Source organism: Vipera berus, assembly GCF_964194415.1.
Source record: "Vipera berus genome assembly, chromosome: 9".
NCBI lineage: Eukaryota > Metazoa > Chordata > Lepidosauria > Squamata > Viperidae > Vipera > Vipera berus.
The window spans coordinates 57,538-83,815 of record NC_138212.1 but is presented as its reverse complement, the minus strand read 5'-3'; the positions used below and the strand labels follow the sequence as shown (position 1 = coordinate 83,815).

The 26,278-nt window shown below is 51.0% G+C and overlaps 2 protein-coding genes across 12 annotated transcripts; both read left to right on the top strand.

Moving 5' to 3' along the window:
• Positions 1-1,758: 1,758 nt before the first annotated feature.
• C5AR1 (complement C5a receptor 1) lies at positions 1,759-6,414 on the top strand (the record flags this gene model as incomplete). 6 transcript variants are annotated; one of them, XM_081334765.1, is made up of 4 exons in its annotated part: positions 1,803-1,893; positions 2,619-2,738; positions 2,987-3,068; positions 5,118-6,414. In XM_081334765.1, the coding sequence occupies 3 exons, from the start codon at positions 2,723-2,725 to the stop codon at positions 6,202-6,204; spliced, it is 1,185 nt and encodes a 394-aa protein (XP_081190891.1). In that variant the 3' UTR covers positions 6,205-6,414. The 6 variants fall into 6 exon arrangements, with proteins under 6 accessions (XP_081190895.1, XP_081190894.1, XP_081190891.1 ...); XM_081334768.1 differs by lacking the exon at positions 2,619-2,738 and having other exon boundaries at positions 1,775-1,893; XM_081334766.1 differs by lacking the exon at positions 2,987-3,068 and having other exon boundaries at positions 1,809-1,893.
• A 2,017-nt stretch (positions 6,415-8,431) lies between these two features.
• DHX34 (DExH-box helicase 34) lies at positions 8,432-21,542 on the top strand. Of its 6 annotated transcripts, none has more exons than XM_081334760.1 (16): positions 8,432-9,015; positions 9,093-9,404; positions 9,778-10,035; positions 10,450-10,552; positions 12,360-12,577; positions 13,172-13,346; positions 13,672-13,871; positions 14,288-14,389; positions 14,625-14,858; positions 16,490-16,663; positions 16,920-17,025; positions 18,432-18,538; positions 18,620-18,895; positions 19,074-19,202; positions 19,377-19,527; positions 19,653-21,542. In XM_081334760.1, the coding sequence occupies exons 1-16, from the start codon at positions 8,464-8,466 to the stop codon at positions 19,793-19,795; spliced, it is 3,240 nt and encodes a 1,079-aa protein (XP_081190886.1). In that variant the 5' UTR covers positions 8,432-8,463; the 3' UTR covers positions 19,796-21,542. The 6 variants fall into 6 exon arrangements, 5 of the variants coding, with proteins under 5 accessions (XP_081190886.1, XP_081190885.1, XP_081190887.1 ...); XM_081334759.1 differs by having other exon boundaries at positions 18,620-18,850; positions 19,074-19,253; positions 19,653-21,541; XM_081334761.1 differs by having other exon boundaries at positions 12,534-12,577; positions 19,074-19,253; positions 19,653-21,539.
• Positions 21,543-26,278: the final 4,736 nt, after the last annotated feature.

Sequence of the window (26,278 nt, the reverse complement as noted above, 5' to 3'; positions counted from 1 at the left end):
CAAGCTCCAACTTGATAGGGCCCGCAACTTGGGCATCCTCCTGGATTCACGGCTCAGTTTGGAAGATCATATAGGAGCTGTGGCCAGGGGGGCTTTTGCCCAGGTTCGCCTGGTGCGCCAGTTACGGCCCTATCTGGACCGAGATGCCCTACGCACAGTCACCCATGCGCTCGTGACCTCCCGGCTAGACTACTGCAATGCTCTCTACATGGGGCTGCCCCTGAGGACCACTCGGAGGCTTCAGCTGGTGCAGAATGTAGCCGCGTGAGTTGTGATGGGAGTCTCCCAATACTCCCATGTCACACCTCTTCTCCGTGAGCTGCATTGACTTCCAGTTGCCCTCTGGGTGAGATTCAAGGTGCTGGTGATGACCTATAAAGCCCTAAATGGCATGGGCCCGGATTATCTAAGGGAGCACCTGCTGCCAGCGTCAATTTCCCATCGTCCTGTGCGCTCCCACAGGGAGGGCCTCCTCAGGGTACTGCCGGTCAAGGATTGCCGACAGGCGATCCCCAGGGGGAGGGCGTTCTCTGTGGGCGCGCCTGCCCTATGGAATCAACTGCCAACAGAACTCCGGACTGCCCCTGACCATTCATTTCGCCGGGACCTAAAAACCTGGCTCTTTGAGCTATCTGGTCTGGACTGAGGGGTTTAATGTTTTTAAATTGTAATTTTAATTTTTGCAGCTAGACTTAATTTAACTTTATTTTAATTTTATATTGTATTGTTTTTAAATTTTGCCTTGTAAACCGCCCTGAGTCCTTTGGGAGTAGGGCGGTATATAAACCGAATAAATAAATAAATAAATAAATAAATAAATAAATAAATAAATAAATAAATAAATAAATAAATAAACTCGGGTGTCAAACCAGGGGTCCTTCCATTCCCCACTATCTGGTCAGAGCTGAAGAAACTTCTTGGATGAGAAGCAAAACGTCTTCAAAGAAAAACCAAGACAGTACAGTTGCTTCCTGAAAAAGCACCTTTGGGACAAATCAGGGGTCCTTAAGACAATAGCTCTCGCCTGCTCAGTCTGATAAATCAGCTCCTGCTGGGAAAGTAGACCTTGCTCTAAATGACGCTAGCAGAATTATAGTATTACTAGATGCCTTAAACCTGCCCCTCTAGATAAGATCTACCACTTAGCTGGCATTGCCCTGCCTGCTGTTTGCAGGCAAGTAGCAGCAAAGAGAGAAAGGCTCAAATCAATATCTAGAGACAACACCCTCTCTATGGCCTGCAAATAATTCAGCAGAGACTAAAATCTAGGAAAAGCTTCTTTAGGTCAACAGAAGACTTCAAAGAGCTTATAAGCAGAGAGGACCAATGGAAAGGTACAAAGAACCAACACTGGATGGAAGCAGTGGAGAAGCTGACATCTGGGTCTGTGGGAAAGTGTGGAAATTGTTGAACAGGCTGTGCATGGCTGCAACAAGATCCAGAAGCACTCTGAAGAAAGGGAGCTATCCGGTACTTTCTGCCCTTTGGGGATTGTGGTGACATGCAGACAACACATTTGTACTGTGTATGTCCTGTGTGTCCTCATCAGTGCACGCTTGAGCTCATGGCAGTGTGACAGAACACAATGTTGCTAGCTTCTGGACAGGATCTGTTTAACTTGTACATACTTTAATCTTGTATTTTACATTTTAAATTTTATGTTGTACAGGTAGCCTTATCTTAATTGTGATGCTTCTGACATAAATAAACAAACAGGCCTGAAGAAAATCTGAGCAGAGATGGACCGGATCGGCCAGACTCTCATCCCTCTGCAGAAGGCCAAAACTGGGTACACGTGACATCGCAGGCTGCTTTGGCCAGAGTGCCGAGAGGGAATAAGTGCAGAGACGATTCAGAAAGATATTCCAGCAGGGTGAGGTGCCCTGCAGCAGTGTAAGTGGCCTCATGTCAGGAGTCCATACTGGCTTTTCACCTTGAGTTATACATGATCAGCAGGTAGTCTGCTGCCTAGTGCCACAGCCAAGGGTGCAGCAATTCTGTACAGGTGGCCTCATATCCATAAAGTACTGAAAGGTAGCTGGGCTTTCCTAGTACCTGTGGTCTGACAGCCTTCCACACTTCCTCTTTTGTACCTGTTAATGTTGGTGGGGAAAAAGCTCGGTGAACATTTCACCCCACTGACGATCCATGCCTTCTGAAGAGACACGTGCAGCATTGCGCGCTGGCATCCCCAGAACATCTCTGGCATTAGTTTGTCCAGGGAATTCATCCCCCATTGTAATACCCTGAATGATCAGATGTGGTCATCAGAAAGGCAGCTGGCAGAAAACCAACTAAGCAGGATGGTAGCTGCAAGAAAATGTCCCACTGGGATGAGGGTAGGAGTTTCAAATTAATAGAGGATCCTCTCTTCTTTGGATCCCAGTTGGGCCATATGAAACTTGGTTCCTGGCCACCCTTTGGCATGGTGTGATCATTCTGTACCACGCTTGTTCCATACACACACCATTCTGGCTGCTTATAAATCCCCAAACTGCCAAGGCTCCTAACGATGCCATAGGGCTGGTCCCAAAGGTGGCTTTTCCTATGCCTTTGTGTTGGGACAAGAGGGAAAAGCCCTCGATGAGTCTAGACTGCCCTTCTCTGACTTGGAGCAGCTGGTGCGAAGTGGAGGATGGCCTCAGCAAAAGGTCGGCGGGAAACCCCTCGATGACTCTAGACTGCCCTTCTCCGACTTGGAGCAGCTGGTGCGAAGTGGAGGATGGCCTCAGCAAAAGGTCGGTGGGTGTCTTCATTCTGTAGCCTGCAGGACATGTGCATAAGTCTGAGTGTGGCAGGGGCCAAGGAAGGTGTCCAGTTATTTAGGGCCAAGTAGAATTTTTGACCTAATGGAGATCTCTAGGGTCAACATTTGGGAGATGAAGGTACCTAATAAATACCACAAGGGTATCCTATTAATATTTGACTTAATTTAGTGCCTCCAGTTAGGGAACAATTTTTATAATAGACTAGCTTCCTCTTTTAGAGCGTCCAAGCCCCTCCTTGCAAAATTGCCATCTTGAGTCAATCTTGAGCAGAGGGATCACAACAACGCCTTGTCCTCCACCGTAAGTGCAATTTTTTCCCCCCACCTGGGACCATGTAGAGGTGAGGGTTCAAGGGAGGATGGAGACTACTTCTTTTAGGCCTTTGCACATTGGATTAATTTTCCTTTTAAACTGTGCATCTTTTAAGAATGTATATTTGCTTTGTTTGGTAATCCGCATGCACTCTTGCGTCACAAGGGACCTTTCCAGTCCTTTGGATACAAATGATTAACAAGAGCCAAGTGGGATTTGTCTGCACCTATTTTTCTTTCCAAGTGGTTGAGGGACATTCCAGGAGGGGACTCCCCCCCCCCCAGCCAAAGAGAAGAAGGAGCCAAATGCAAGGTGACCAAACAGAGTGCCCACTCCATTCTTGCGCAGCAAGGCTCCTTCCTGGGCCATCCTGAGCAAAATGGGCCTGGCAGTGAGGAGAACTGCCCCTACTGACCCCAGCAACCTCATTCAGTCTAATGGCAGGTTTGGCTATAGGTCGCAGAAATCGAGAAGATTTAATAAATAATGTTTGTTTTTTAAAAACTGGGTCAAAGATCTTCTCTTAAAACTGTGATGGGAGCTACGTATCTTTAGGAGACCCACTCCTCACTCTTGTCTGTCTGGCATCTTCGTGGGCCTCAAATCTATACTTCTAAGATAGTACCGAAGAACAGCGTCCATTTGCTTTACCATTTGCTGTCAGAGGACTGATTAGGCAATGTGTATGGAAAAAAAAAATCTGAAGAAGCATATTTTTAGCTTTCTGGTTGTTCCTATCAATGACCACAGAACTTCTGATGGAAACTAGATCCTACCCAAGTATGTTGCCCAAAGTCATTTGCAGTTGAATATCCTCTAAATTTAAAGTAGGTTATCCTTTTTCTTAGGATTCCACTGAATGTTACAAAAGAGCTTGTGAGTTTTAAATTATGGAGAAAATAAGAAAGCATGAAAAATAAGCGATGAGAAAGCACCAGACAAAATAGTCAAGAAATTCATAGCACAAAGTTGGCTCAAAGTGGAGGTGACAGACTTACTTTGAGATGGAGAACTGCTGTCAGTTAAGAGTGGCATTTGGATGGGCCCTGGTAAAGGGGGTGGAGCAATTTGCCATACTTTGTATATTTATTAATATTTAAAAGCTCTCCAATAGCTGAAACTCTCTGGGCTATTTACAATAAAATGCACTAAAATGTACATTTGAAATAAATACATGTAGAATAAAATCAAATAAAACACAGAGTGAAAACTACATACAAATTAGGCAGTAGCTCTCTGGTCAATCAAAAGCTAAAAGGATGCAGATTGAAAGGCAATTAAGAGCCAAAGTGGAAGGAAGAGGGCAACTGCACTATATTTTGCATGAAATTCTTGTATAGTCCTGAATTTGTACTGCTATACGTATCTTCTGAACCCCAAACACTTTTTGAAGGAGTGGAATATTGTTTCTGGAACATATAGTGGCAGTTTTTTTGAAATAGTTGGGCTTGCAAAGACACTTGATGAGGCCAAGAAGGAGTGGATCCTTCACAACCCAGCTGTTTGTGGGAGCGCAGCTGTCTTAGAGGTGTCAAACTCATGACGTCATGTGATGTGTCGCGACATATCGTGACTTTTTCCCCCGTTGCCGGAGCTGGGGTGGGCGTGGTTTCGGCATGACACCGCCGGTCCACGGGCTGGCAGTTTGACACCCCTGGCACACACTGTCTCTCTTGCTGTGTCACTGGCTTCTTCTCAAACTAGTCTACACTTTTTAAACTGTATATTTTTACTTTAATTGTACCTTATTTTAGCTGATCTTGACTTTTTTTTAACCATAAAATGTTTTGAGTATGTCTTTCCCCATCAGCTTTATTTCTAATCTTCCCCATTTGTTCTGGGTTTTCCCAACTTCCTGTAACAGTTTTAGAATATTTTAGAATGGTTTACCAACAACTGAAAACTCACGAGTATGGAAAGAGGTCCAAACTGGCTTTAAAAAACATTTGCCTCTTCTTGAAACAGATGGAAGTTGGCCTCCATCTTTTGGGAGGAGGGGTGTAACACCCACCTCCTCTCTTTCTTGTCCCTTTACAGAACTGCCCACCACTTGGAGATGGATTACCCTCTGGAAGGTCTTCCTGACATTCCTGACTATGATTATTCAAACTTCACAGAGGAACTTCCCAGCATAGAGCAGAGCAGCCTGAGTCCCATCATCTTGGTGGCCATTGTCCTCTATGCCCTGGTGTTTCTAGTGGGCACGCTGGGCAACGGGGCCGTCATCTGGGTGGTGGCGTTCCAGATGCAGCGCACAGTGAGCTCAGTCTGGTTCCTTAACCTCTCGGTAGCAGACCTTCTCTGCTGCCTGTCTCTGCCTGTTCTGGCCGTGTCCCTTGGCTCCAAGAATCATTGGGAGCTGGGAGATTTTGCCTGCAAGCTTTTGCCCTCCATCATCATTCTGAACATGTTTGCCAGCATCCTGCTGCTGGCCCTAATCAGCATGGATCGTTGTGCCCTCGTGGTGAAGCCCATCTGGTGCCAGAATCACCGTTCGACCCGCTTAGCTTGGAGACTGTGTGGTACGGCCTGGGTCTTTGCCACCCTCCTCACTCTGCCCTCCTTCCTGACCAGAAGAACACAAAACGAGCTTCATAACCTGATACTCTGTGTGGTCGACTATGGCTTCATTGGTGTAAATCACCAAACTGCTGAGATCTCTGTGGCGGTCATGCGCTTCCTCGCTGGCTTCCTGGTCCCTTCGGTAGCCCTCAGCCTCTTCTACGGGCTGCTGGCTCTGCGTGTACGCAGAAGTCACTTCACACGCTCCAGGAGGACCCTGAAAATGATCTTTGTGATCGTGGTGGCCTTTTTTGTCTGCTGGGCTCCTTATCACGTGATTGGCCTGATTCTGGCCAGTCAGAATCAGCGGAGCCCCCTCTTCCATTTCCTGAGCCAGGTGGATCCCCTGACTGTGGCTCTTGCAAGCACCAACAGCAGCATCAACCCCATCATCTACGTCATTGCGGGCCAAGGCTTCAAGGCTAAAATCTGGCACTCACTGACTGCTGTGTTGCGCAATGCCCTGAATGAGGAAATATCAACAGCTTCTTCCCAGGCCAGGGCCCCCCCTCAGGGCTCTTGCACCACCATGGAAGTTCAGAGCACTTGCACAACCCTGTAAGACCTTCCTGAGCAAGGCCGCTGTGCCTCTAGCTTTGCGCTTGTTCCCATTTCGCTGGAAACATATTCCCAGCCGCTCCCTCTGGCCATTCCGCCATACTAGTGTTGCTCTCCGCTGGGACCAACTGCCCATGAACCAGTTACTGTCACTGACTCTTTGGACCACCACTTCTCCCTTACTCAGAGATAAAAATAAATAAGTGGACAGAAATGTGCCTAAACTTTCGTGTATTGCTTCAGTATGCCTGCCTGCCTATGCATGTGTGTTATCTGTGTATAAATATAACAGTTAGAAAATATTACTGATATACTAACATTTCATTTATTGCAACTTATATGGCACTTCATTTCTGAGCAGCCTACACCACTGATATCAGAAGATATAAACTAAAAATCAATCCATGTGCTGCACCACTGTTAGGGTCCTATTTTCCCCTAATTTGATTCCTTTTGTGGAATTACATTCAGAAGAGAATAGAAAACAATAGACTACTCTTCCCAGTGTTAAAGGAAAAGTCTTCATCATGGTTCAGTCCAAGTTGGGAATAAACAACATGGCGACTGCTTTAGAAAGAAGGTTGCAGTTTATTGAAGAGGAGAGCCAGATAGGAAGATGGCTCTGGAAGAAAAGAGAGAGCACATGTAGGGAGTGGGTTTTTATACCTTCTTGAGCCTTTTGTTTGGAGTTGTTCCTGAGTCTGAGTGTGCCTTTCTGGTATCCTGATGGTGTTGGGTCAATCCTATTATGTCCCAAAGGTCAATCCTGCTTCCCTGTGGCTGTGGTTGATGACTCTTAGATTTTTGGTGTGAGGGATTGTTGATTCTAGGGATCTTTCTTCCTAATCCCAATTTCCTGACTCCAATCTTTCTGACAAGATTATCACATCTGCAATTCTGCAGACTTGGTTTCTGTTTGGGACAGAGAGACTTGGGGGCAGGGTTAGTTTCTGATTTTAAAATCCTTTAGGGAAATATATTCTGCCTTTTAAATATTTCCAAAAATATTTCTTTCTCTGTGGGAGGGGGCTGACTTCCCACACTAGATATTCATGTCAGCAGAGAAAGCAATAGCAAGCTACAGATCCAGTTTTATTGCAAAGCAACCAGCACCAATCAAGTACTTTCAGAGCAACAATCCAACAGTGTACTAGATAACAAAGCTATAGTATATGAGAATATAGTACTTTTCAGTCACAGCAGGAGACTGTCAGTTCTAGTCCTGCCTTCAGCCAGGTGGGTGACTTTGGGCCAGCCCCTTCACTCAGCCCAACCCATCTCACAGGGTTGTTGTGGGGAAAACAGGAGGAGGAAGTGGTGTTGGATAAGTTCACCCCCTTGAGTTATTTATAAAAATGATACAGGAGGGGTATAAATACAATAAACTCCAAAAAACAAAAACTAAGGCAACATATATCACCTATTCCAACTCACATCACTGATTAAAAAAAGTCTGTCCAGTCAACCAATTGCCACACAGCCAGTGTAGCCCAGGTACCCATGTGGCACAAACTTCTCATAATGAATGTGTTATGTATTGGGGTTTGGAGAAACACCTATTCACCTGCATACTGGGAACTAACAGTTCTCCAGCACACATACTGAGTTCTAACAGTTCAGGCGGGAACCAAAATAGCCGGAATAATGGGTTCCATCTGATTGGTTGTATGAAGGTATATAAAGAGTACATGCACACCCTACCCCCTCAGTACACTTATGGTTATCAATAAAGTTGCTGTTCCTCTGTATTCACATGCCTGTCATCTTTCCTGCTCATTCGAACCCGAAACACAAGGAGAATGAATGAACCTTTATTGTCAAAGTACAACCATGTATACATTGAGATTGGCTGAGCCTCCCTTCGTGCCCCCACCCCCAACTAACAGTGACACAAACCCTCCATCTTATTACACCACGTGAGCTAATTGCACAACACACCGGCCTCGCAAGTCAATTATGCATAAAGTTTATAAAATTATTTCCCGTTCAAAAGCCTAACAGCCCACGGATAAAAGCTGTTCTTCAGCCTGTTGGTACGGCTGGCTTTACTCATAAACGATCGAACCGCACTTGCTCGGACCTGCCCAAGAAGGGGAGGGCGGGGGAGCTATCTCCCTCTCTCCGCCCACCTCCCCACCCTTCGCAGCTTCCCAGGCTTTCCGCCACAGCCCCGCCCCGCCGTGCCCGCCCACCCAGCGCTTCCTGCCCCCGCCCACCCGGCGCCTGCCTGCCGTGCCGCCGGCCGGCGGGGAGAGCGGCCGGGATGGCGGCGGGGGGCTGGGACTGCGCCGCCACGCGCGCCCGCCTGGAGGCCGCCTACTTCCCGCCGGCTTGCACCGGCCATGAACGGGACGACTTCTGGGCTTTCTTCCGGCGGCTGCGCGGCTTCTGCGAGCGGCGGGGCTCCGGCGCGGGGGGCCGACCGGCCTACGACCCTGAGCGCCGCCTGAACCTGCGGCTGCCGCGGCGAGAAGCACCCGGCGTGTCCCCGGCGCGAGCGCGCCGCTTTGGCCTGGCGCTGCTCCGCTTCCTGGACTTCGCGCAGCGGCGGAGCTTGGCCCGGCTGGCGCGGATGCAGCGGGAGCGCGCCGCCCTGCCCATCGCCCGCTCGCGGGAGGCGCTGCTGGCCGCCTTGGCGCGCAGCCCGGTGGTGCTGGTGGCCGGGGACACGGGCTGTGGCAAGTCCACGCAGGTGCCCCAGTTCCTGCTGGCCGCCGGCTACGCCCATGTGGCCTGCACCCAGCCGCGGCGCTTGGCCTGCGTGGCCCTGGCCCAGCGCGTGGCCCGCGAGAGCATGGGGCGCTTTGGGGACCAGGTGAGCACACGCGCGCGGGCAGCCCCGGGGGGGGGGCAGCCGGGGCCGGGACTGACCGCTCTCCTTTCCCTGCGCAGGTTGGCTACCAGATCCGCTTCGAGAGCGCTCGCTCGCCCGCCACGCGCATCGTCTTCCTGACCGAAGGGCTGCTCCTGCGCCAGGCCCAGCGGGAGCCCACGCTGCCCGCCTACCATGTGCTGATCGTGGATGAGGTCCATGAGCGCCACTTGCACTGTGACTTCCTGCTGGGCGTCCTGCGCCGGCTCCTGCCTGTCCGGGCTGACCTCAAGCTGGTGCTCATGTCTGCCACCATCAACATCCGGCTCTTTGCCGACTATTTTGGGGGCGCTCCTGTGATCCAGGTTCCTGGACGCCTCTTCCCCATCACGGTGAGGGTGCGGGAAGAAAAACACCCAGGAAGTGGTCCAGGGGACACCTGCCTTCTGGAACAAGGTTCCCCTGAGAAATTGAAGGCCTGGCCTGCTGGTTTTTTGGAGGGCTTTTGGCAAGGGTGGTTGAAGCCCCTTCTGGGAAGCGTGGGTTTATTTGTTTGTTTCTCAGATTTGCTGTCTTTTGTGGTATATGAATTTCATATATCAATAAATAATAGTAATCTGCTAAGTCCTTGTACTCACCCTACACTGAGTTTTTAATCGGAAGCTGCCGATGTCCTTCCAGCTGTAGTTCTTATAACATAGAAGGCTTAAAATTGTGATTTGAATGAAGACCAGGTGGGCCAATGTGACCTCCTGTTCCATGCAGGTCATCTATCAACCCATCCCCCCTGAGGAAAGCAGCCGTGGGCGCAGGGAAAGGCTGGGCGCCCAGCCCTTCCTGCGGGTGCTCCAGGCTATCGACCACAAGTACCCGCCGGAGGAGAGGGGAGACCTGCTCATCTTCCTCAGTGGAGCGGCTGAGATTGGGGCAGTGGTAGAGGCTGTGCAGTCTTACGCGGCCTTCACCAAGCGCTGGGTGGTCCTTCCTCTGCACAGCACCCTCTCTGTGGCTGAGCAGGACAAGGTGAGTCAAGCAGGGCTGGAGAGGTAAACTTCTTCCTCCCACTTTCAGCGGTGGGAGGGTCTTGTTATTATGGAGAGGTGACCAATTGAATCCGGGGTGGTGGTGTCACCAGATGGGGTGCGACTAGAGTTTGGGGGCCCTTTCAGCTTGTTGCTGTCTTGTCATCCTTCTATTTTTTCATGGAAAGAGGAGAAACCTTAGCAACAGCACTTAGACTCACATTGCGATCCACGGCACTCGCTAAGCCATTTACAAATGGAGTCAGATTTTTTGGGGGTGGCACCTAATGGCAGCTTTCGAGGCTTCTGTTGCAGTTTTTGTTATCTTTCTCTGGTCAGAGAGATGGGACTTACTTTTTAAAAACAACAACAACCATACCAGAATCTCTTAACAGCCGTTGTCATTGCTCTTCAGATCTTTGGCCTTCCTCCACCGGGAGTCCGGAAGTGCATCATTTCCACCAACATTGCCGAGACTTCCGTGACCATTGATGGGGTCCGATTTGTTGCTGATGCAGGTGAGAGTTCTCCCTGCCTTCCCCCCCCCCCCCCCGCCCTGGGGTTTGGCCGATGGAGGAGAGTTACTTTTTTCTACCCAGGATGCAAAGGAGGTGAACTTGAAGGGAATAATCAGGCAAAGCCATTCCAGAAGAGAAAGAAGAGGCTCAGGCTGGCTCCTCCCTGGGCTGTAAGGAGGGGAGGAGGAGGGAAGCCCCAAGGAGACTCATTGGAGGCAGCTCCTGGTGTCCTGTGGTGTCTTGATCTGATTTGGTGCACAGGGTTGGTTCACGTGTTATTTCTCCTTTCCCAAAACTCAGACCACGTTTCTGCCCTTGTGGCTTTTGTAGAGCTTCTGGATGTTCCCTTCCAGGCCATCTCCATAACGTCTAGACTACAGGGACAGACATGGGGCCTCCACAGTGGAGTTTGGGTTAATCAGCCTGGGCTGTTTTGTGCAGTTCTTTCCTTGGAATGGCACAAAGTGACCAAGATAAAATATTGATGAGGATGATTTATTGCCTGCCTTTCCCAAGACACAGTATAAATCAGGGAAAACAGTCTAATTACCACCTTGCCAGCCATATCTGGGGGTGAAACATCAGGAAATCTGTTGCCTAGACCAGGATCACTAGACCCTGAAGCTCAACACTCTGCAACAGATACTGGCTGTGAGAGCCTACACCACTAATAAAGTGGGTTAATTACAACCAGGGGACACCAGGTGCCGACCCTGAAATTAACCAAGAACAGGACCACATCCACACGCATTCTAAAACGACATTCTATGATACAACCAAGCTTGCAGACATTGTCACTGAAATAAAAACACTAAGAATTGTCACGATTAAAGAATGGATGAGCAGATCCTGCATGAATCATCTAGTCTATATTCAAAAGGTCTTGAAGCCCTGGTCTTCAAGTTGTTCCACAGGTCCTTCCAGAGTAGGATGCGGCCAGTTCCTGAAATCCTGAAAGCAGGACTGATAAATACTGGGGTCTACGAAGCCAGCAGGAGCACCAGGGTTTACCCTGAACCTCGGCCAGCTATTGATCCACTGAAGAGCCAGCCTTGTATTATGAGAGCCGAGAAGAGGAGAAGGTCCAGAACAGCCTGAATAACTCTTGTCAAGGAGCAGCTGCCTAACCCTGCAGGAGTCGACCCATGAGGGTGCCAGGGAAGCTGCCCCCCAAGTTCTATGAGTGTCCCTCAAGGGAAACTTAGCAATTCCCACTGTAAAACTAGTAAATGGATACCAAGTCAGTTGTCCCCCAAAGCTGTGAGCAAACTGCAGCCACCCCTGGGCTTTGGAGGAAGAGGGGGGGGGGGAGGAAGGGCAGTAATGTTTCGAAGGACCTGCAGAAGGAAATGGTGCCAAAGCATTCTGCCATGATTGATCAAGGTCATCAACAAAGGATGGATAACCTTGAGTGTCCTCAGGGCAAAAATAATAACATTGACAGTCCCAATTGGTTCGCTTGTGGGAATAATATAAGGACTAAAAGATAACATGGACAACCGCATCCAGGAACCAGAGTCTAGACCTCTGGTGGTGTCCAGCGATCAAATACATCAACTGCTGATGATGGGCCCCAAAGGGCCTGATCCGAGGGTAGGGCTCATCTCACCGAACGGACTGTCTGGTGATGGCCGTTAGAAGCCAAAAGAAGACTATGCTGGGATTTCCCTCCTTTGATTGAGCTCTGGGTTTTGCTGCTGATACGGTATCCCAACCCCATTCTTTGGACACCTGCTTTGATATCTCCAAAGTTTTTCGTATTTCTTTTCTTCATGGTTCCCCCCCCCACATGCACACTTCTTTTTAGGAAAGGTGAAAGAGATGAGCTATGACTCCAAAGCCAAGCTACATCGCCTCCAGGAGTTCTGGATCAGCCGAGCCAGTGCTGAGCAACGCAAGGGCCGGGCAGGCCGGACTGGGCCTGGGGTCTGCTACCGCCTCTATGCTGAATCAGACTATGACAATTTTGCCCCCTATCCAGTGCCAGAGATCCAGCGGGTGGCACTGGATGCCCTGATTTTACAGGTAGGTTTGCTCCATGGCAGCTGCGATTCAAGGCTGCGTGCTGGGGGAGTCACGAGGAAGACCACTGCTTCCTGCAGATGCCTCATACTGCCTAGTAACTGCTGAAAGGGAAGGGCTGCAGGCTATGCGGATCTATAATGCTCAGGGAGGGTTTGGTATCCCGATGAAGAGTGCTGGCTGATGCCCCACTGCTGCCCCATTGGTGGGGAAGCGGAGGTCTTCAGAGAAGAACCAACACCATCTCCCTCTTGTTCAGGGTGGCAGCCTGCTTTGTGAGAGGCCCCATGTTCCACTCCTAGCATGGGGATGGGGATGGGGTGGATAGACAATAGTTGAAGAGAAAAGCACTTGGCCTAGTTCTGGGCCACAGAAATGTGTTCCAAGTGCCTGTCTGGTCCCTCTGGGTCTTCCTTAATAAACCTATGGATTTGCCAGTCTTCCCCTGGCCTTAAGAAGGAACTCCTCCAATCCTTTTGCAGGTGGGAAGGACAGGCAGGAGAGCAAGCAGAGAGGAGTTGGAGAGTCTGGCTCTTTTGGAGTCACCACTGACTTGCTGCTGAAATGAAGCCACCCTTGTTCTGCCTTTGTTCCCAGATGAAGAGCATGGGCCTAGGCGATCCCCGAGCGTTCCCTTTCCTGGAGCCGCCCCCTCAGGCCAGCCTGGAGGCGGCCTTGGGCTACCTAAAGCATCAGGGTGCCCTGGACTCAGCAGAGGCCCTAACGCCTATTGGGACTCTCCTGGCTCAGCTGCCAGTTGATGTGGTGATTGGTGAGTGATGGGTGCAGCTGGTATCCCCACGGATGAAGACTTCTCCTCCTGGTCGCTTGAGGGGGGCAGAATGCAGTTTCCTGGGCTGCTTCCAGACTCCTCGTCATCTCACAATCTGCCCGGTGTGTCTTCCTGGAATCGACAGCTCCATGCAGGGATCACCTTGAATTCTGTGGGGTGGGCATTGTGCTGAACTTCGCTGGAAAGCCTGAGGGGAGCCTTTCTGTGTCGCCGCCCCCCACGCATGTGCAGAGGAAGGCAGCTGGAAGTTGTGGCTGCCTGGGTGAGCCCTGCCTGCTGCCTCATGTGATCTCTCCCTCTGCAGGGAAGATGCTGGTGCTGGGGACGCTCCTGGATCTGGCTGCCCCAACGCTCACCATTGCCGCTGTCCTCAGCGTGCCCTCTCCCTTCCTGAACAGGGCCGGTGGGCGCAGCGACCTGGACTGTCTGGCGGCCCGGCGAAGCCTGAGGAGCCTACTGGGAGACCCCCTGACCCTTCTGAATATCTTCAACGCCTGGGTCCAGGTAGGCAGGGCACAGAAAGTGCCACAAACGCAGCATGAAGAGCTTGGCCTGCCGATCCTTCCCTTCCTGGACTACATCTTCCTTGAGAGCCAGAGGACTGCCAGGCGGGAGGCTCTCCCTGCAGGGTCCTTTTCCAGCCCAGGGCCCTTGTGCAAGGTGTTTCCTCTGGGTTCCCTGGGCCTTCTCTTGGCGCTTCCCCTTTGCTCTTTCGGCTCTCTCGGAAGGAGGGTGCTTGGTTCACTAGATACTGACTCCCCATTTGAGGCGGCATCTTTCCAGCCAAGCTCCGTTCCTGCTCCAGGCAAGGGGACAGAAAGGTCTTGTTGGCATGTGTGCCCTTTATTTGGGGTATGGAGCTGGGCCTTGCTTCCCCTCTGAGACATGCGAGCCAGACTTCTCTTATGTCTGGCTGGCAGGAGAAAGCAGCCAATCGTCGAGGATCCCAGCGGTGGTGCCGGCGTCGGGGCCTGGAGGAGCATCGGCTCTACGAGGCGGCCAATCTGCGGCGCCAGTTTCAGGTTGGTGTCAATTCAGAAGGGCGGGGAGTGAGGAGAGCTGCTAGACAAACGAAGCTGGGCGCCCGATGGTAGGAAGCTCCCGGTGTGTTGGTGGTGGTGATGTGGAAGAGTCGTGCTGTTCTTTGTCTTCGCTCACAAGGGCACCATTTGTGGAGAGAAGAGGAGGTGGGTTGGAAGGGGCTTCCCTAACCTTGAGCAAGGGTGGGCTATCCTTTCCTTCCGGTTGCTCTGCCAGGAATTGCTGCGAGACCACCGGCTGCTGGGCCCTCCTGCTCAGCCTTGCAGCACCTACGCCCGACAGAGGCGGCGGCGGGAACATCAAGAGCTGCACAGACTAAAGCGGGAGCATGAGCAAAGGGGCGGGCGCCGGCGGAAGCTGTTGCGGCTGCAGGAGGAGGACCAGCAGGAAGGAGGAGGGCCCGGTTTATCTGGGGAAGAGGAGGAGAGCAGTTCCTGCCCAGACATCCAGGTGGGGCGAGTGAGAGTAGGGGCCAACTGACTTGCAGTTTCTCTTTCGCATCCATCTCTCTCTCTCTCACCTCGCCGTGGCGGCACCGACAGCCCTGCCCAGCCGTCCCACTTCTTCTGCAGCCAAAGAAGCAGCTTCATTCTGCAGCTGAGAATGGAGCTCCGGCCTGCATTGCTGCAGAGGCCTTACGGAAAGGCCTCTGACTGCGAAATGCAGGGCAGGGAATGCTGCAGGAGAAGTGGGCTGGTGAGGAGAGGCAGGCTGCAACGGTAAGTGGGTGAGGGCCACATGGGGCAGCTCCACCACCCCCCATGCCCACCCTAGCTTGATTTTTAGGCATGTGCCTCGCCTAAAAACTAGGTTATTTGGGGGGTAAGTCTTATATTAGGCCCATCCCCCAAAATCAAGCTAGGGTTTATTTTCGGGGTAAGTCTTACTTTAATGAACACACACACACACACACACTCTTAAAGGTTTTTAAAAAGGAAAATAATGCAAACTAATACAAAGAAGAAGAGAAGAAAAAGAAAGATGCAGCCAAAAATCAAGAAAGAAAGAAAAAAACATACAGAGAGGTAACTTCTGATCTTCATAGCAATTATGCACACAGTTATAAACTTACCCCTCACTCTGTGGTTACAGGAGCGGCAGGATGGCTCAGTGGTTGAGACGCTGGGCTAGTCAGCTGGAGAGCTGGCAGCCCAGGTTCAAGGCCCAAAGGCCACGCGAAGGGATGAGCTCCCGTTGGTCACTCCAGCTCCTGCCCGGCCAGCAGGAGCATGAAAGAAGGCAAATGTGGGTAGATAAATAGGCGCCACTTTGGTGGGAAGGTCACAGCACTCCACCACGTCATGCTGGCCAGCGCTGGCTTTGGCACTGAAACGGGTGAGCAGCGCCCCTATAGGCAGCAGCGATTAGCAATGGCCACAATTGGGACTAGAATTTCCATTGCCGAGCAACATGGTTGTTAAACGAGTCGTGCCTGATTTTACGATCTTTTTTGCCATAGTTGTTAAGTGAATCATTGCAGTTGCTTAAATCACATTTGTTAAGTGAATCCAGCTTCCCCCATTGGCTGGGAAGGCCCCACAGCGCTGCTTGGAGTGCCCAATCTTTCCACCAGTGCATGCAAGGACCTTGCTGCAGAGAGCCAAGTTCTACCGTTTGTCTCTGAGTTCCGAAAGAAGAACTTCATCAGTTCCTAAACTGAATCGGGGCTTGGACTTGAATCCAGAACTTACCCACTTTTTGCATGCCCACCAAATACTGACGCTTTCTCTAGGGATGCTGCGGCCCCTCCTCCCTCGCCCTGTTTTCAGCAGCTGCTTCCATGGCAGTGGCTGGCACTCTCAGGCGGTCTGTGGCGCATTGGCCCCGAAAAGGCTGCTGCCATGGCCCCGATCACTTTGGGAAGCACAGGGGCTCCCTGCCTCACCCACAAGAGGATGTTTGCAACATGGGGAGGCTGGAATGGGGGCTTTTGGCCCGGTCCTTCTGGAGGGCCCCCCTGAAGCACTTTGGGGGTGGGTCCTATGGACACCAGGGCTCCGGCCTGGAAGGGAGAGGGGTGCGTGCCTGGGTCTGCCTGTCTGGGTCTGCAGGTGGCTGGTTGTGTTGCTGTCGCCTTGCAGGATGTGAATTTCCAGCTGCGGCACGATATGGAGGAGCTGCAGGCAGCTGCCAGTGAAGCCCGCGGGCTCTCAGCTAGCCAGCTGGCTCTGCTGCAGCTGGTGCTGGCCCAGGGCCTTTATCCTCAGCTGGCTGTCCCTGACCCCTTCAACGAGAGCCGCAAGGATTCAGAACAGGCAAGTGTCCCTGCTGGCCACTGTATCTGACTGAGGGTCAAAGGGGGCTGGAGTCAGGCCCGGCGTGGCAGGGGGAAGGTCTTCCCAGGCTTTCAAGAGGTTGGTGGTTATTTATTTATTGCTTCAGTCTGCATAGCCGCCCATCTCACATCCTGCGTGCGATCTGGGTGGCTTTCAGCTGTTAAGCACAAAACAGAAGGATACAATATATAAACCGTTAAAAGACCCTATGAAACCATTCTTGTGTGCTCTCCAGATCTTCCACACGAGGGAGAAAGCCGGCCTTGTCCTGCACCCGACCAGTGTTTTTGCTGATGCCCCAGAGCTGCTGCATTCAGACTCCAAGGCTGGCAGGGACCCAGGTAAGGAGGAAGCCCTTCAGCCCCAGGAGAATCTCCACTCCCGCTGGCCTCAAGAGGGGAGTTGGGAGCTTTTTCCCGGTTTTTCTGGTATTGCTTGGAGGTTTTCTGTGCTGGAAATCATGTTTCCAGCCTGACTTTGAAATGAAGTTATGACGGTGTGGGAGGAGGAGGGAAAACCCAGGTTTCCATCTCAGGATTATTTGGCAGGAGGATAGAAGAGAAGAATAGGAATAGGAATAGGAAGGGACCTTAGAGGTCTTCTAGTCCAGCCCCCTGCTCAAGCAGGAGAACCTATACCAGCATGGAAAAGTGACTGTCTAGCCTTTAAAAAAAAATCTCCAGTGATGGAGCGCCCACTATTTCTGGTGGCAAGCTGTTCCACTGGTTGGTGGTTCTCACTGTCAGGAAGTTTCTCCTTAATTTGAGGTTTCTTCTTTGGTCAGTTTCCAACCATTGTTTCTTCTCCTGCCCTCTGGTGCTTTGGTGAATAACGTGACCCCCTCTTCTTCTTTGTGGCAGCCCCTCAAATACTGGAATACTGCTATCATGTCTCCCCTATTTCTTCTTTTCTTTACACTAGCCAAACCCAAGTCCCGCAGCCGTTCTTTGTAAGTTTTAATCTCCAGGCCTTTGATCATCTTAGTTGCTCTTCTCTGAATTTTTTCCAAACTTTCAACATCTTTTTTGTGATATGGTGACCAAAATTGGCTGCAGTATTCCAGGTGTGGTCTTACTAGGGTTTTATAAAGCGGTACTAGCACCTTGCGTGATTTCATTGGAAAAAAATATGGGAGGAAAATGAGCCTTATCCATCTGAAGCTTCTGTTGCTGCTTATTTATAATTCTTATAATCAGATTTAATGGTCCACTCCTCTGCAACAGTTTGAAGAAATTTTAAGCTGGGCTTCTTGAAATGGGTTGGCTGAGTGCTGCATCCTGAGTGGACTGGGGAAAGAAAAAATAAGTCAACCTGCATTTGAAATGTAGGAAAACCTTAGATAACATTTTTTAGAACTAACAACTCCTCTCAACACAATTCACAATTGACAGTTCGTGTTTGTGTTGTGGGAGATTTATTATGTCATCCCAATTAAAAATAAGGCATAAGAGACTTTGGGGTCTGGCTTTCTTCTTCACCTGTGTTGACCTTGGGTGTTGCCCCTTGGGCCAGCCTGCCTGCGGGGCAGTTGGCCGTCCTGGGTCAGGTACAGGTTGCGCTGAAGCAGCCAAGAAGAGAAGCGTTGCGAGAAGCAGCAAACAGGCTGTCCTCTCCCTTCGTGGCTGGTTCAGCTGGAGGGCAGTAAAGGGCGAGCTAGTCTGGCTCAAGGCCGGGAATAAGACTATTCTGGAGCTTAGGAAGGATGGGCTTTTGAAGGAACCTGAGGGAGTGGCCTTCCTGCCCACAGATGCCAAGGAGAGGATGACTAGTCCCCCCCAAATCCTGTCCTTCGTCTCACTGCTGGAGACCCACAAGCCCTACCTGGTGAATTGCCTCCGCCTGCCAGCACTGCAGGTGAGTGGGGTCTGGCAGGCTGTGTGTCTTGCTCTGCCCTTCGGGTTCTCTCCCTCCTGAAACAGCTGCTTTCCTCCCCAGGTGTTGCTGCTTTTCGCTCGCTCTCTCGACACCAACGCCCACTGCACACGCATTGTGGCTGACTCCTGGCTTGAGCTCCAAGTCCCCGTGGCAGAGACGGCTGTGCAGGTGCTCAGCACTGCCCTGTGCCTCCGGGCCTCTTGGGACAAAGTGCTGGACAGGTGTCTGGAAAGATTGGCAGACCCGGCTGGGGAGGAGGCAGAGGCAGAGGCATCACCCAGTGTCCCGGAGGTGCGCCAACTCACACATGAACTGTCGAGCTTTCTGAAGACAGAGGTGCGTGACTATGCCATGGGGAGAAAGGCGGAGGCTGTCCAAGGCTGGTAGGCTGTTGTCTGGGGAGGGGTTGTGGCTGCTGGGTTAAGGGGTGGAGGAGGAACCTCCTTGCCAGTCAGGAGCAGGGGCTCGGCCTCTCTGATGCTGCTCTGAGCATCATCTCTGGATGTGCCTTTAGGTCCAGTACAGCCTCCGGCGAATGACACCTCTGGAGCAGCAGCACCTGTATGGAGGCCCTCGGATGGCACTTGAGGAGGCTGAAGGGCTGCCCAGCTTCTTCCAGGGGGTGCAGCTGGTGCCCCATGAGGTGAAAGGTGGCTACAGGATTGGCGACTTCTTGACATTTAATTGTCTGGCAGTGAGTCCAGGAAGGGTTAGGGTTAGGGAAAAAATCCTGGGTTTGGGGATGTTTCTCATTCCTGGCTGTGGGAGGTGGCAGCAGCCCACCGGCCCTGTGTACTTTCTCCTTATGCCCTCACAGGATGAGGGAGATCTGTATAGTGACTGCCTGCGCAGCTTTTGGGCTTGCTCACGATGCGGCCTCTACATGCCCTTCACTCCTCTGGAGCGTATGGCCCACGAAGAGACCTGCCAGTCTCCTGACCCTCAGGACAGGGAGCCCGGCCTTGAAGGCAAGTCCTTTTGGAGCTGCATTTTCAGCAGGTGGTCCTGGGTTTGGGGAAGGAGAGGGGCAAGGGCTTATCTTCAGAGCTGGAGTCCTGGGGTCCCTCTCATTGTGCCTTCTCTGCTCCCCCAGGGCCCAGAGGGGGTGCAGCAGTGGCTGCCTCTGGCCCTTCTGCCCTGCAGCAACTCTACCACTGTGCCGTCTGCCAGGAGAGCCTGCACCTCACACCCACAGAAATCCTGAAGCATCGGAAGCAGCATCAGGGGTGCCTGTGAAAGGGGCCTGGGGGACCTTTGACTGCTTCTGACAGTTGGATCGCTCCCTGGAACTGGCTGTGGTTCGGAGGATGAGCCCAGGGAAAGGGGAGGCTGGCTGCTCCCCAACAAACTCTGATTGACACAATCAAGGGGCAGTATGAGTCACTGTGGGGCATGCCTGGAGTTGCTGCAAAAACCTTGAATTGATGTGGGCATATTGTAATTGTGAGTCATTACTTATTTTGCTGCAGTAATTAACCAGGACATTTTTAACCATTCTGCTAAAATAAAATATGCTAATTTTAAGCTGGGGTTATTAGGATGTTTTAATAATAATGATGATAATGATGATAATAATAATGATAAAGTTGGAAGGGAACTTGGAGGTCATCTAGTCCAACCCCCTGCTCAGGCAGGTAATCCTATACCATTTCAGACAAATGACTGTCCAGTCTCTTCTTAAAAACTTCGTGTTGGGGCATTCACTGCTTCTGGAGGCAGGTTGTTCCACTGGTTAATTGTTCTAACTCTCAGGAAATTTCTCCTTAGTTCCAGGTTGCTTCTCTCCTTGATTAGTTTCCATCTGTTGCTTCTTGTCCTGCCTTTAGGTCCTTTGGAGAATAGCTTGACTCCCTCTTCTTTGGGGCAGCCCCTGAGATATTGGAACGCTGCTATCATGTCCTCCCTCGTCCTTCTCTTCATTAAACCAGACATACCCAATTCCAGCAACTGTTCCTTATATGTTTTAGCCTCCAGTCCCCTAGTCATCTTTGTTGCTCTTCTCTGTACTTTTTCTAGAGTCTCAACATTTTTTTTAAATTGTGGTGACCAAAACTGGATGCAGTATTCCAAGTGTGGCCTTACCAAGGCATTGTAAAGTGGTTATTAATACTTCACGTGATCTTGATTCTACCCCTCTGTTAATGATGCCCAGCACTGTGTTGGCTTTTTTGGCAGCTGCAGCATACTGCTGGCTCATATTTAAGTGATTGTCCACTAGGACTCCAAGATCCCTCTCACAGTTACTATTGAGCAGGGTACCACCTATACCAGGGGTAGGCAACCTTGCTGGCTCAGGAATTCTGGGAGTTGAAGTCCACGAGTCATAAAGGAGCCCAGGTTGCCTACCCCTGACCTATACTATACCTGTACATTTGGTTTTTCTTGCCTAAATGTAGAATCTTACTTTTCTTCACCATTGAATTTCATTTTGTTAGATAGCACACAGTGTTCAGGTCTGTCCAGATCCTCCTGTATCATAAGCCTATCTTCTGGAGTGTTGGCTATTCCTGCCAGATTGGTGTCTGCAAATTGGATGAGTTCCCCATCTATCCCCTCGTCCAAATCGTTGATGAAGATGTTGAAGAGCACTGGGCCCAGAACAGAGCTCTGGGGCACCCCACTACACACTTCCCTCCATGTAAATGCAGTTCCATTGAGGACCACACGCTGAGTACATCCGGTCAGCCAGCTACGAATCCATCTGGTGGTGATGCTGTCTAACCCACATTTTTCTATCTTATCAAGTAGTAGGTTGTGATCTACTTTATCAAATGCCTTACTGAAGTCCAAGTACCGTATATACTTGAGTATAAGCCGAATTTTTCAGCCCACTTTTTGGGCTGAAAAAATCCACTTCGGCTTATACTCCAGTCAACAAAAAAAAAAAGAACTTACCGAGGACTTGCGCGCGGCCGAGCTACTTTGCCTGACGCTGCTGGGGTCGCCCGGGCGCCTCTGCTCGCCCTCAGCAGCACCTGGCCCGGAATCACATGCGAAACAAGCCCGGCAGAGGAGCCGGAGCGGCGAGCAGAGGCGCCCGGCCCAGATCCTGCAAGGCCCGGCCGAGACACGCCCCCAGCAGCGGAGCTGCTCCGGCTCCTCTGCCGGGCTTGTTTTGCATGTGAGCTACTTTGCCTGACGCTGAGAAGACCCGCTTGGGCACTCGGGTTGGTGTCAGTCTCCGCAGGCCCTTCTCATTTCCAGGAACATCAAGCGCGCTTGGCTCCCCACCCCCACGGCAGGGCAGGGCAGGGCAGAGACTTGCTCGCCCTTCTGACGGCCCTGAAGAGAAACGAAGGGCTTGCAAACTCCCCGCGAGAAGCTGGGCGAAGCATGCCGCTACAACCGCCAGGTCTGCGAAGCAGCCACCCACACTCTCCAAGCCGCCATCGGACCCGAAAAGTCCCGTGAGGCCCGTGCGACCGTCGGCGGCTGTTTCTAGCTGCCGCTCAGTTGATCGCGCTGCGTGACCACCGGTAGACGTCCCCGGCTGCCCCTTAGCTGTTTGTGCCGGCGCGGAACCTCCGCAGCCGCTCGCAGTCTCCTTCAGCCGCCGATCAGCTGTCTGTGCTGACGCGGACCCTCTGCGCCCGTCCACAATCTCCGGCCGCCGATCAGCTGTTGATGCGGCCGCGGAACCTCTGCAGCCGCTCGCAGTCTCCTTCAGCCGCCGATTACCTGTTTGTGCCGGCGCGGAACCTCCGCAGCCGCTCGCAATCTCCTCCGGCCGCCAATCAGCTGTAAGTGCGGCAGCGGGTCTGGCGTTCGCCCGCCGAACAGTTGGGGGGTGCGGGCGCCAATGGGCCTTCGGTGCTGCGCGGGCATTGTTGGAAGTGCTCCCCTGGTCCCCGTAGGGCTTGACACCCCCATTTCGGCTGCTTCGCAAACTGCTTCCTCCACCCCACCCCACCCCACCTCACCCCTCCCCGCAAAAGATGCCGGGGTCGACAGCGTTTTTTCTACCCGGAACAAGCAAACACGCAGGCAACCCTGCACTATTCAGCTCAGTGAAGTCACGCTTGAAACGGCTTGAAACGCCCGATCAGCTGATTTTCGGGGCGGAAAGCGTGCGGTGTTGTTGTGGTTTTTTTTCCTCCCCCCGAAAGTGAACGGCAGCTTTCTGTACTAGTGTATTTGTACTGCCGCGAGTGACAACTGACAAAGCTTGCCGGTGTGATCTTGATTTTGGAACTGATGAAGTCTGTTAACTAATTGATTGGCACTCCGGTCGCTCATCGCCGTGAAACTAGACCTTGTTTTTGGGTTTTTTTTTTGTACTTTGGGCTGATCAAATGGAATAAATGGAATAAATAAAAACACTGGCATGTCAAGACACCAGCACAAAGACCAAGGTACAAGCAGCTCTCCTTCAGTCATTATTGAAACATTTGATCAGCCCAACTTCTTCTTCTTATTATTATTATTAAATCTGTTTTTTAACCAAGCGTGACTTCACTGAGCTGAATAGTGCAGGGTTGCCTGCGTGTTTGCTTGTTCCGGGTAGAAAAAACGCTGTCGACCCCGGCATCTTTTGCGGGGAGGGGTGAGGTGGGGTGGGGTGGGGTGGAGGAAGCAGTTTGCGAAGCAGCCGAAATGGGGGTATATAGAGGATGGGAGGTTCCCACCGAGAGAGCCAGCAGAGTTGTTGTCGAAGCGCGTCACACGCCTTTCCAACCACCAGAGAAGGGAGGAATAAGAAAGAAACACACACACACACACACACACACCAGGAAATCGAGGAAGCTTGCGTAAGATCTGAAGGAGACACGATCGTGGGAAAGGCACCGAGCGTGCCGTGGAAAAAAAAGAAAGGGTGGACTTGGGCTCGGCTGGTTTCGCAACGGGAAATGGGAAATCCCCGCAAAAGATGCTGGGGTCGACAGCGTTTTTTCTACCCGGAACAAGCAAACGCTGCCCCCAAAACTGGGGCGTTTCAAGCCATGGCTCCTCCGGCAACAGTCGCTTAAGCTGCAGTTCATCCGGTTCCCCCAGCCTTTCCAAATATTCCAGGCTGGAGCATTCACTCCCTCCGCAGTTCCTCCAGCCATTACGAGCCGTTTCTGGTTAAGTTCAAACAAATACAAGCAGATTCAAGCCGTGGCTCTTTCCGCCCCGAAAATCAGCTGATTGGGCGTTTCAAGCCGCGGCGTTTCAAAACTGCCACAATCTCCCGGCAAGACCTCCTCTGCAGTTCCTCCAGCCATTACAAAGCAACTCTGGTCAAATTCAGGCCGTTTCGGTCTAATTCAGGCAGATGCAAACAGATTCAAGCCGCGGCTCTTCCACCCGAAAATCAGCTGATCGGGCGTTTCAAGACGCGGCGTTTCAAAACGGCTACAATCTCCCGGCCAGACCTCCAGCTGCCTCACCTGACAATCGGGGAGGGGAGGGGAGGGGGGAGGAAGGAGGAAGAAACCAGCGCACCCTTCGCCCTTTTATTGTCGCAATCGAAGAGGCAGGAGAATGCGGGGTGGGGAGGGGAGAGAGAGAGAGAGAGAGAGAGTAGAAATCCCTATTTTCGGAGCCGAGAAGAGAAGCGCGGCTACAGCAGTCGCTAGAGTTCCCCCCAAGGGGGCGGAGAAAGAAGAACTCTCGGAGCGTTTCTTTCGTAAATACGCGCGCAGGCACACACTCGCCCAGCCGCGCGCTTCGCCCAGCTTCTCGCGGGGAGTTTGCAAGCCCTTCGTTTCTCTTCAGGGCCGTCAGTAGGGCGAGCAAGTCTCTGCCCTGCCCTGCCCTGCCGTGGGGGTGGGGAGCCAAGCGCGCTTGACGTTCCTGGAAATGAGAAGGGCCTGCGGAGACTGACACCAACCCGAGTGCCCAAGCGGGTCTTCTCAGCGTCAGGCAAAGTAGCTCACATGCAAAACAAGCCCGGCAGAGGAGCCGGAGCAGCTCCGCTGCTGGGGGCGTGTCTCGGCCGGGCCTTGCAGGATCTGGGCCGGGCGCCTCTGCTCGCCGCTCCGGCTCCTCTGCCGGGCTTGTTTCGCGTGCGAGCTACTTTGCCGGCCGCTGCTGAGGGAAGATCTCTGGAGAGGAGCATAAGGTGAGCTGCTGCATTTCCCAGCCTCGGCTTATACTCGAGTCACTAACTTTTCCCATTTTTGGGGGGTAAAATTAGGGGTCTCGGCTTATATTCGAGTCGGCTTATACTCAAGTATATACGGTAAATTATATCCACAGCATTCCTCTGGTCCACTAATTTTATCACTTGGTCAAAGAATGCGATAAGATTTGTCTGGCATGATCTGTTTTTGACAAACCCATGTTGGCTTTTACTAATGACTTTCTTTGCCTCTAGGTGTTCACTGATTTGTTGTTTGAATCTTCCCAGGTATTGAGGTCAGGCTGATAGGTCTATAGTTTCCTGGATTTATTTTTTCCCTTTTTTGAAGATGGGAACTACATCAGCTCTTTTGCAGTCCTCTGGTAGTTCTCCAGTGCTCCAGGATCTTTGAAAAATATAGTTCAGTGGTTCTGAGATCACATCTGCCAGTTCCTTGAGAACCTTGGGGTGTAATCCATCTGGTCCTGGTGATTTGAACTTATCTAGGCTGGACAGGTGCTCACTTACCATTTTCTTGCCTATGTTAACTTGTGTTTCTAATCTGTTTTTATGGTACTGTTTTTGATAGGTTGGACTGTTTTTTCCCATTGTGTAAAGACAGATGCAAAAAAATGAGTTAAATAGTTCTGCTTTCTTCCTTTTGCTTGTCACCTTCTTGCCACTTTCCCCCACTAATGGACTAATCATTTCCTTAACTTTTTTCTTGTTTTTTACATGTTGAAAGAAGCTTTTTTTGTTATTTTTGATTTTGGTCGCAGGCCTTAATTCACTTGGAGCCTTAGCTTTCCTCACTTCATCTTTGCAGGCACGGGCTATTTGCTGATATGTGCCCCTCTTTCCACTTTTTATACTTGTCCTTTTTATCTTTCAATTTATCAGAGAGTTCTTTATGCAGCCATGCTAGTTTCTTTTGAGAGCTGTTATTTTTCTTCTTTGTTGGTATTGTGCTAGACTGGGCTTTTATTATCTCACTTTTTAAAATTTTCCAAGCTTTTCGAATTGTTTTCCCCTTGAGGATTCTCATCTATGGAATCCTTCCCAAGCTCTCTCCAAGTTTATTGAAATTAGCTCTCTTAAAGTCCAAGACTCTAGTTTGACTGTGTTCTATTGCTTGTTCTTCCAGAATATTGAATTCCAATATTGCATGATCACTTCCCCCCAAGGTTCCTGTGGCTTCAACATCTTCTATCATTTCATCTCTTGTTAGTGAGGATTAGATCCAATATGGCTAATCCCTGAGTTCTCTACTTTTTGGGAGACAAAGTTGTCTGCTAGGTTTGTCAGGAATCTGTTTGATCTTCCACTTGGTGGAGAATTTGTCTTCCAGTTGATGTCAGTGTAATTAAAGTCCCCCATTACAATTGTGATGTGCCTCCTACATACCTTAGTTAGCTGACTAGCAAAAAGTTCATCTATTTCCTCTGTTTGGTTGGGTGGCCTATAGTATACACCTATGGCAATGTCATTCCCCCCCCTTTATATTGACCCAAATGCATTCAAGACAGTTTTCATCATTGTTGTGCTCTATTTCTGTAGAGATGTAGTTATTTCTTATATAGAGAGCAACTCTACCTCCTCTTTTGTTTAGTCTGTTTCTTTTAAATAATTTAAATCCCTCTAGCTGTGTGTTCCATTTGTGGGTTTCATCCCACCAT